Here is a 9,978-nt window from a genome sequence, read left to right as displayed (position 1 = left end):
GCTGCCCCATCCAACACCTTCTCTCATTCCTGACTGCCCCCCTGGGACCCCTGCCCCATCCAACCACCTCTTCTCTCTGACCGCTCCCGGAACTCCTGCCCCTGACTACCCCCCGCCGCCCCATCCAACCCCCCCTCCTTCCTGACTGCCCCCCCTGGACCCCTGCCTCATTCAACCCCCTGTTCCCCGCCTTCTGACCGCCCTGACCCGTATCCACACCCCCGCCCCCTGACCACTACCCCAAACTCCCCTGCCCTCTATCCAACCCTCTCTGCCCCCTTACTGCGCTGCGTGGCACACCAGTGGCTGGCAGCACTACAGCCGCACTACCCAGACCACCAGAACAGGCAGCTGTGCCGCCCAGCTGGAGCCAGCCACGCCCCTGCGCAGCACAGAGCACTCCGTCAGGTTCCCTTCGTTTGACCCTTTGACCTCAATCCCGTCCCTGTTCTCTCATTAGTTGTCCCCTGGAATCATTTGGTTTCCGGGCCCAGTGGATCCTCCCCTTAGGCTGGGGGGAGGTCCTTTAGCAGTGGGCGGGCTCCATCCGCCCACTTCCTGGGTCCCAATAGGAATAGCTCGCAGCCCCGCCGCCCAAAGCATTGCATTGGCGGCGCAATAAGCTGAGGCTGCGGGGGAGGGGGAAACAGCAGGGGAGAGGCCATGGGCTAGCCTCCAAGGCCAGGAGCTCACGGGCCAGGCAGGAGGGTCCCGCGGGCCGGATGTGGCCCGCAGGCCGTAGTTTGCCCACCTCTGCATTAACTGGAGCGGACAATCACTTTAATTCAAACACAGCACTGTAGGTTTCGATTAATAGTAAAACCAGTTCATTAACAAAGGAAGATAGGAACTGAACTGAGTTCAAGTATGAGATAAAGTTAGAAATGGTTACAAGCAAATAAAAGTTAAAATGCATCTAAAAGTCTAAAGCTTAATCTTGCCTAAGAAGGTTTCTCACCTATATTCAGTTTCAGAGACTGCAGCCCTCCGTTGGATGAAGGCCCCATCTTTCTCAGCTTGTAAGAGCTCTGTTCGGTTGTGTCTGTCAAATGATGGATGTCAAAAATGACTTCTATCTTTGCTTGAATGTTCCCAGATTCAATGACTTTGTTTCAAGAGGCATGATGACCTCATGCTATTCTTCCCTTTCTGTGGGCTTCCCGTTCCCTGTATGGAAATGGGGCTTCCACTGTTTTGCTTCTATCATATTTAATTGACAGATGGGACAGGTAGATAGCTGCCTTCTATCCTGTCTGGCAGGGAACCTGTTTCTCCCTGGTTGGCCACAGACTTTAAAGCACAATATCATTAAATATCCATATTATCTTCTACAGTATTAACATAGATATCTCACATTGCTGTTAATCATGAATGTGTCATTAGCTTTCAAAAAAGACCTCACTCTATGCATTTTTATCATACAGTAGAATTGTATACAGCCAGTTGATTCACTTGCTTATCACTGGAGATACAGTCCCCTTCTTTACAGACCAGTAACCCTTTGCAATGTATTCCTTGAAAAGTAAAACTCAGACCAAGCTTCTCTCTCCTGCGGGGTACAGACTCCATGCCGTCTTCTTCCCCACTTGTTAGCATTAAGTTTGCTTTCAACCCTTGTTAGCTTGATGGATCTGTTTACTTGATATGTAAATAAATTCTCATTGACTTTCAAACTACTTTGGAAGTAACTCACAGGTGGGGAAAGCACATTCCTATGTCTAGTATAGTCCCATTTCCCAACTACACACAGTTGAGTCGTAATTCCAGCGTATATTACTGGAGCTATTAATATCCACTGGGTACATACATCAAGCAAGAACATTGTAATGCTGACAGGCCAGCGGAATAGGAATGATGTTGTCTTCATTTATCTGTAACCTGTTGAATGCTATCGCATTACATTATGTATTGTGACAAAGTTCCTCCTCTATCTTGGTGGGTCCTGCGCTTATTGGCGGATTTTCTTGCCTCAGAGATTCACCATGTGGGTTGGGGAACAGCCCAGAGACCTTCCCCTCTGGAAGAACCCACAGTCCAGGTCAATTGGGAGGTTTGGGGGGAACCCAGGCCCGCCCTCTACTCCGGGTTCCAGCCCAGGGCCCTGTGGACTGCAGCTGTCTATAGTGCCTCCTGTAACAGCTGCATGACAGCTACAACTCCCTGGGCTACTTCCCCATGGCCTCCTCCAAACACCTTCTTTATTCTCACCACAGGACCTTCCTCCTGGTGTCTGATAATGCTTGTGCTCCTCAGTCCTCCAGCAGCACACCCTCTCACTCTCAGCTCCTTGCGCCTCTTGCTCCCAGCTCCTCACACTCTCCCGCCACAAACTGAAGTGAGCTCCTTTAAAAACCCAGGTGCCCTGATTAGCCTGCCTTCATTGATTCTAGCAGCTTCTTCTTAATTGGCTCCAGGTGTTCTAATTAGCCTGCCTGCCTTAACTGGTTCTAGCAGGTTCCTGATTACTTTAGTGCAGCCCCTGCTCTGGTCACTCAGGGAACAGAAAACTACTCATCCAGTGACCAGTATATTTGCCCTCTACCAGACTCCTGTACCCCACTGGTCTGGGTCTGTCACATATCCCTCCCCCCTGTTTAACATCAAGGGGTTGGGCAGCTTGGGATGCCAGACAGTGCACACGTGACAAGCCATCGGCGTTGCCATGGCGGCTCCCTGCTCTGTGTTGCACACGGAACTGGAAAGGTTGGAGGGATAAGAACCATCTGGTCACCCTTGTGTTCTTCTCCTTGTTCTGCTGCATCCATTGAAGAGGGGCATGGTCGGTCACGAGGACAAATCTGCGCCCGAGCAGGTAGTAGCGCAATGTTTCCATGGCCCATTTTACAGCGAGGCATTCTCTCTCCACCACTGCATATTTTTGTTCCCTTGGAAGGAGTTTCCGACTGAGGTATAGAATTGGGTGTTCCTCCTCCCCGACCATCTGTGATAGAACGGCCCCCAACCCTACTTCCGATGCATCCGTCTGCAGGATAAACTCCTTGGTGAAATCAGGGGCTATCAGTACAGGGTTACTGCAGAGGGCAGTCCGTAGGTCTGTGAATGCTCCCTCTGCTGCGTCAGACCATCTCACCAGATCAGGTCCACGGGCTTTCACTAGGTCTGTCAGGGGGCTTGCCCTTGTGGCAAAGTGGGGGATAAATCGTCAGTAATACCCCACCACACCTAGAAACGCCCGGACTTGTTTCTTGCGACTTGGTTGAGGCCAATTTTGGATGGCCTCTAACTTGTTCACTTGGGGTTTTACCAAACCTTTTCCCACAATGTGGCCAAGATATTTGGCCTCTGTAAACCCTACAGCGCACTTGGCAGGGTTTGCTGTAAGGCCAGCTCGCCTGAAGGTATCGAGGACTGCCTCCACCTTCTCCAGGTGGGTTTCCCAGTCTGGGGTATGAATGACCACATCGTCCAAGTAGGCAGCAGCATAACTGTTATGCGGGCATAATAGCTTGTCCATGAGGCGCTGGAAGGTAGCTGGGGCCCCATGTAGTCCAAAAGGGAGGACAGTATATTGAAAAAGACCCTCTGGTGTAGAGAACGCAGTCTTTTCCTTTGCGTCTTCTGCAAGGGGAATCTGCCAGTACCCCTTTGTCAAGTCTAGGGTAGTCAAGTACCGGGCATTACCCAGACGGTCCACTAGCTCCTCTATGTGAGGTATGGGGTACGCGTCGAACTGGGATACTTCGTTTAGTTGCCGGAAGTCGTTGCAAAATCTTGTGGTGCCATCAGGTTTGGGCACCAGCACGATTGGGCTGGACCACTGACTGTGGGATTCTTCGATGATCCCTAACTCCAGCATTTTTTTTACTTCTGCTTTTATTTCCTCCCTCCTTGCCGCTGGCACCCGATAGGGCCTCATTGTTACTCTGGCCCCAGGGTTTGTGACGATGTGGTGATATGTCTCGGTTGTTCGACCCGGTTTTGTTGAGAACACATCTTGGTTCCGGAAGATCATCTCAGACACCTCATTCTTCTGGTCTGGTGTTAAATCGGGAGACACTCTCACCTGTTTGGAAGGCTTGTTTTCCTGGGTTAGGTCTTTTTGGACCTTTGTGCATGCCTCTTGTGCATGCCAGGGTTTCAGAAGGTTAACGTGATAAATCTGTTCTTGTTTTCTGCGTCCTGGCTGCCGCACCTTGTCGGTTACTTCCCGCACGGGTTCAACCACCTCATAGGGCCCCTGCCATTGGGCCAGAAGCTTGCTTTCTGCCGTGGGTACCAACACCATAACCCGATCCCCTGGTTGGAACTGTCGCACTTTTGCCTGGCGATTGTAATGGGTTCGCTGGGCCTCCTGTGCCTTCTCCAAATGTTCCCGTACAATAGGGGTAACCCGGGCTATCCTGTCTCGCATCTGCATTACATGCTCTATTATATTTCTCCCCTCATTGGGTTCCTCTTCCCAGATCTCTTTGGCGATATCTAGTATGCCACAGGGGTGATGCCCGTATAATAACTCGGAGGGGGAAAACCCAGTTGAGGCCTGAGGTACCTCCCGGATAGCGAACATAAGGTAGGGTAGTAGGGTGTCCCAATCCTTCCCGTCCCGACTTACCACCTTCCTTATCATAGCCTTGAGGGTTCGGTTAAACCTTTCTACCAACCCATCAGTCTGCGGATGGTAGACCGAAGTTCTCAGGGTATGTATATGGAGCAACGTACAGAGGTCCTTCATTAGCTTCGAAATAAATGGGGTTCCTTGGTCGGTTAATATCTCCTTCGGTAGCCCCATTCAGGCAAAGATCCCCACCAGCTCTTTGGCTATAGTTTTAGAGGCCGTGTTCCGCAGGGGGACGGCTTCCGGGTAGCGAGTAGCATAGTCCAAAACAACAAGTATATATTGGTGGCCCCGAGCCGTCTTCTCCAGGGGTCCCACTAGGTCCATGGCTATTCGCTCAAAGGGGACCTCTATGATGGGAAGGGGTACTAAAGGTGCCCTCAAGTGGGGACGGGGACTGTGCAGCTGACACTCCGGGCAGGAGGCACAGTACCTCCGCACTTCTTCATGTACTCCGGGCCAGAAGAACCGTCGTAGGACTCGTGCCAGGGTCTTCTCTACCCCCAAATGCCCCCCAAAAAGATGACTATGAGCAAGACTTAATACAGCGTTCTGGTGTTTTTGAGGTACTAGGATCTGCTGTACCTTCTGCCCCTGTACTGGTGCAACCCGGTATAAGAGATCCTTCTTCATTATGAAGTAGGGTCCTGGTCCCTGGGTTTTCCCTTCCACGGGGACCCCATCTATTTCAGTCACCTCCTTCCTAATGTTGTCATTCCTTGGGTCTTCTGCCTGGTCCCGTCCAAAATTTCCTCTCCCAGGGCAAATCTGCCCAAGATCTAGGGGCCCAGTCTCTGTTGCCTCTACTGGTTCAGAAGCATTAGGGTGGGGGTCAGACTCAGGTGCTTCTCCCTCCTGCGTGGCCTCCTTTTCAGCTGCGCGGGTCCGCTTACCTACAAGAGCGACCCTCTGGCTTTGGGTCAGTATTCGGGTTCCCAAGGCCTTAGCTGCCCTTCTTTCCCTTTTTGTCTTTCTACCCTGTCTGGGAGTGGAGAACAAATCTGGGGATATTTCAGAGAAGATTGGGGGTCGACAGTCTGCTGTGGATGCCTCACCAATTTTAGGGTCCCCATCTTTCTCCAATCCCCCTACTGGGAGTAAGTTTCCAAACCCTGGGAAGTCCCTGCCTATGAGCACTGGGTATGGGGGTTTAGGGACTACACCTGCTGCTACCTCAGTAGTGTTCCCTTGGATCTCGATTTTTACTGGGATGGTGGGGTAGTAACTAACTGTCCCATGGACACATGTTATCCCCGTACGTTTAGCCTGCAGCAGCTGACTACGCTTCACAAGCTTCCCTGAGATAAGCGTGATAGCACTCCCCGAATCAACCAGTGCTGTGGTCCCTACCCCATTTAGTTTCACTGGTCTGGTATACATATGTGGGGTTAGCGAGACCCCCACAAGGTGGATTAGGGAGCATGGATCTGCCCAGTTCCCCAGGTTACACTGCATAGGCTCCTCAGCATTGGGATACTGTGCAGCTATGTGTCCCCACTCCCCACAGGCATAACATCTGTATGGAGCCCTAGGCGTTCCCCGGTCTCTTGGTTTGGGCAGTCTAACATCATGATCCTCTTCTCCCTCAGTGCTCCGACTCTTTGTGGCCTCTGATGGGCCTTCAGCCTCTCTCTTTTTCCACCTGGGCCCTCCTGGTGGCCCAGTCACCTGAACTTTAGGGCTTGGTGCTGCTAGTTTAACCCGGGGTGCCTCTTCCTTAACTGGTCGGGTCAGCTCCCTCGCTGTCCTTCGCCTCTCTACCAGGGCAACAACCTCATCATAGGTGGCGGGTTCGTTCTAGCTTACCCAGGCACAAAGGTCTGGCGGTAGTCCCCTCATTTATCGGTCGATGACCAGAATCTCTAGTATCTCTTCCGGACTCCGGGACTCTGTTTGCAACCACTTTCGTGCGAGATGGATGAGGTTATCCAATTGGGACCGTGGGGTTTTGTCTTCCTGGTACCTCCAACCGTGACACCGCTGGGCCCGCACTGCTGTCGTTACCCCAGATCTGGCCAGGATCTCTGCTTTCAGCTGAGGGTAGTCTGCTGCAGCCTCTTCAGGCAGATCATGGTAGGCCTTTTGGGCCTCCCCACACAGGAATGGGGCAAGGATGCCAGACCACTGATCTTGAGGCCAGGCCTCCCGTAGGGCTGTCCTCTCAAAGGCCAGAAGGTATGCCTCTACATCATCCTCCCGCGTCATTTTCTGCAGCCAATGGCTGGCCCGTATGAGCCGCGTCCCATCATGGCCGCGGTTCAGCTCTGTAAGGGTCTTTACCTGGTTTACCAGTTCCCGCAACATAGCTCGGTCTTGGGCAGCCTGGTCCATCAGCAGGCGATTAGTCTCTTGCTGCAGCCGCACTGCCTCCTGTTGGGCGGCTGCCTGGACACGGGTAGCCTCCTGCTGGGCCACTGTGGCTTGTATCAGTGCCCGCACTATGTCATCCATTGTGATTGAAAAAAATAAAAATAAACCCTCTCCTTTTTTTTTTTTTTAAATCACCCTCCTTCTTCCGCCGCGCTGTGCACACCAAGATCCCACTCCTGACACCAGTTGTGACAAAGTTCCTCCTCTATCTTGGTGAGTCCTGCGCTTATTGGCGGATTTTCCTGCCTCAGAGATTCACCATGTGGGTTGGGGAACAGCCCAGAGACCTTACCCTCTGGAAGAACCCACAGTCCAGGTCAATTGGGAGGTTTGGGGGAACCCGGGCCCGCCCTCTACTCCAGGTTCCAGCCCAGGGCCCTGTGGACTGCAGCTGTCTATAGTGCCTCCTGTAACTGCTGCATGACAGCTAAAACTCCCTGGGCTACTTCCCCATGGCTTCCTCCAAACACCTTCCTTATTCTCACCACAGGACCTTCCTCCTGGTGTCTGATAACGCTTGTGCTCCTCAGTCCTCCAGCAGCACACCCTCTCACTCTCAGCTTCTTGCTCCCAGCTCCTCACACTCGCCCCACAAACTGAAGTGAGCTCCTTTTAAAACCCAGGTGCCCTGATTAGCCTGCCTTCATTGATTCTAGCAGCTTCTTCTTAATTGGCTCCAGGTGTCCTGATTAGCCTGCCTGCCTTAACTGGTTCTAGCAGGTTCCTGATTACTCTAGTGCAGCCCCTGCTCTGGTCACTCAGGGAACAGAAAACTACTCATCCAGTGACCAGTATATTTGCCCTCTACCAGACTCCTGTACCCCACTGGTCTGGGTCTGTCACAATAGTTATACATGGTTTTTTTAATATGTTGTCTTTCACTTCCATTGATTATCCTCTTGGTCTCATATTATAAAAACTGGTAAACATCAGTATCTGATTTATTTTAACTTTGCACCCTTATTCTTCTCCTCTGTAAACTAACATGGTGATGAATCTGCCTACACAAGTTATGAATTCTGTGTGGGATTATGAAGTCTCAGTTCGTCTCTTTATCCAGCTGCAAACTCCATTTGGAATCTGCAGCCTCTGTGCCTTCTCAATTGGCTGTTTGCCTCTATGGTGGGTTAAAATTCAAAAGGCTGGTGGCAGAAGAATAAGAAAAGAGGGTCTTGACGTTAGGAGCTCTCCCATTGAAATGGAATAGCTCTAAAGAGCAACCTGGCTCCCAGCCAGAGCTGATTTAACAGGGAAGAGGTTGCCTAGCAACGAAAGCTCCCGGTAAGGGCCAGTGGTCACCTGTTGAGACTGACCCGGAGTCACCTGCCAGAGTACAGTGGAAGGTTATAAAAAGAGAGGGGCTGATCTCAGTCTTCAGCCATTTTCAGCGATCCAGGCTGATGGCAACTGATGCAAAAGTCTGATGAGGCAGGGGAAACCCTGTCTGAGCACAGGGCTAGCAGGGGGCACTGCAGTTAGGATGGTAGCTGTATTTTAAGTGACCTGGGCTCTCTTTCGCTATGTCTGTTCAGGCAAAGAGCAAAAGTGTTCGAATACGTGCAAAGTGTCCGTGTGTTATGTGCTTCACAACTGCCACATGGCCTGAAGGCTCACACTTTGGAGTGGAGCTCAAGGGGAGGGGTGTTTACGCAAGCAGGGAGTCGGAAGGGTCAGCGCTGAGCCCAGGGGCAAGGCAACTGTTCCAGCTGTCAGGAGGGGTGCCAGACAGAGGGTCTGCGCTCCAAGAGTGTGCTTAGGGACCCCAAAGACTGGGCCAGTGGCTGGGCTCCATTCAGACTCTGGAAGCTAAAAGCAGCAGGGGACCCAGCAGTCCAGTTCCCTTGCAGCAGTCTGGCGAGCAGCCAGCAGGGAGAGCCCGACCAAATCTGTGATGTCTAAACATCCCTCCATTAATTCTCTCTCTCTCTGGCCCCCTTTCATAGCTTTAATCTTTCTCATCACCTGTCTCTGGCACCCCTCAGTTTCTGTTCAGTCTTTTTGGCGATGGAAACCAGAACTGAACCCAGGACTCTAGCTGAGGGCACGGCCCTGCCATACAGAACTGCAGATCAAGTCAGTATTTTCCAGGCCATTCCTTATGCTCCCTAATGCTACCTGCTGCTTCAAGCGCTGCTGCGCATTGAGAAGAGGTTTTCATCGAGTGGTGCGCAATGCGGCCCACGTCTTTTTCCAGAGCGGTAACAGTTAATTTAGACCCCAGCCTTGTTTATGAATAGTTCAGATTACTCTTTGCAATACACATTACCTTACATTTGTTAGCTTCTTCTGCCAACATGCTGTCTAGCTACCTACCTCAGGGCAGGAGGAGATAGTTCTTCTTCGAGTGCTTGCTCATGTCGATTCCATTGTATGCATGCATGCGCCCACATGCACAGCCATCAGAGACTTTTGCCCTAGCGGTACCTGTAAGGCCAGCTGTGGTGCCCTCTGAAGTGCCGCGCTCATAGCGTGGTATATCAGGCGCTGCAGACCCTGCGCCCTCTCAGTTCCTTCTTACCACCCATGGTGGTCAGTTGGAGGGCCTGGGAACCTCCAAACAGATCTTCAAATTTCTTGTATCTCTTTCTGTGCCATTCAAGTTTTCCAGCCAGCACCCAACCATCAGCGATGACCTGCCAAACCGCATCATCTCAGGCAAGGTGCTGGTGAAACCGAACATCAGGGAGTTCACCAAAACTGGCACCATCTTTGAAGACGGAACCAGACAGGAAAACGTCGATGTGGTCATCTTTGCCACAGGATATAGCTTCTCTTTCCCCTTCCTCGGGGAATGTGTCAAAGTGGTCGAAAAGCAGGTCTCCCTGTATAAATTTGTCTTTCCTCCTTACCTGGAGAAGCCAACTCTGGCTTTCATTGGCCTCATCCAGCCATTTGGGCCCTTTGTGCCCATTGCCGAACTCCAGGGTCGCTGGGCCACACGTGTGTTCAAGGGTACATGAACCAAAATGCAGGAAATAGTCTAGCCTGCTGGGCAGAGAAAGCGCAGACATTTCCAAGGAAATCCTACAGCC

At 51.8% G+C, this 9,978-nt stretch overlaps 1 protein-coding gene across 1 annotated transcript in view; it reads left to right on the top strand.

Annotated features, from left to right (window-relative positions):
- The first annotated feature begins 9,117 nt into the window (after positions 1-9,117).
- Positions 9,118-9,978, top strand: part of LOC113407271 (dimethylaniline monooxygenase [N-oxide-forming] 5-like) — an 84,912-nt gene continuing 84,051 nt past the window's right edge. The window contains exons 1-2 of the mRNA XM_026655587.1: positions 9,118-9,144; positions 9,547-9,762. Coding sequence (XP_026511372.1) covers positions 9,118-9,144; positions 9,547-9,762 — 243 coding nt within the window. The remainder of the gene's footprint in view (positions 9,145-9,546; positions 9,763-9,978) is intronic.

This window comes from Terrapene carolina, unplaced genomic scaffold (genome assembly GCF_002925995.2).
Source record: "Terrapene carolina triunguis isolate 2854851 unplaced genomic scaffold, T_m_triunguis-2.0 Scaffold210, whole genome shotgun sequence".
Taxonomy (NCBI): Eukaryota; Metazoa; Chordata; order Testudines; family Emydidae; genus Terrapene; species Terrapene triunguis.
Note: the sequence above shows the minus strand (reverse complement) of the source record. Positions and strands in the feature narration are given on the sequence as shown.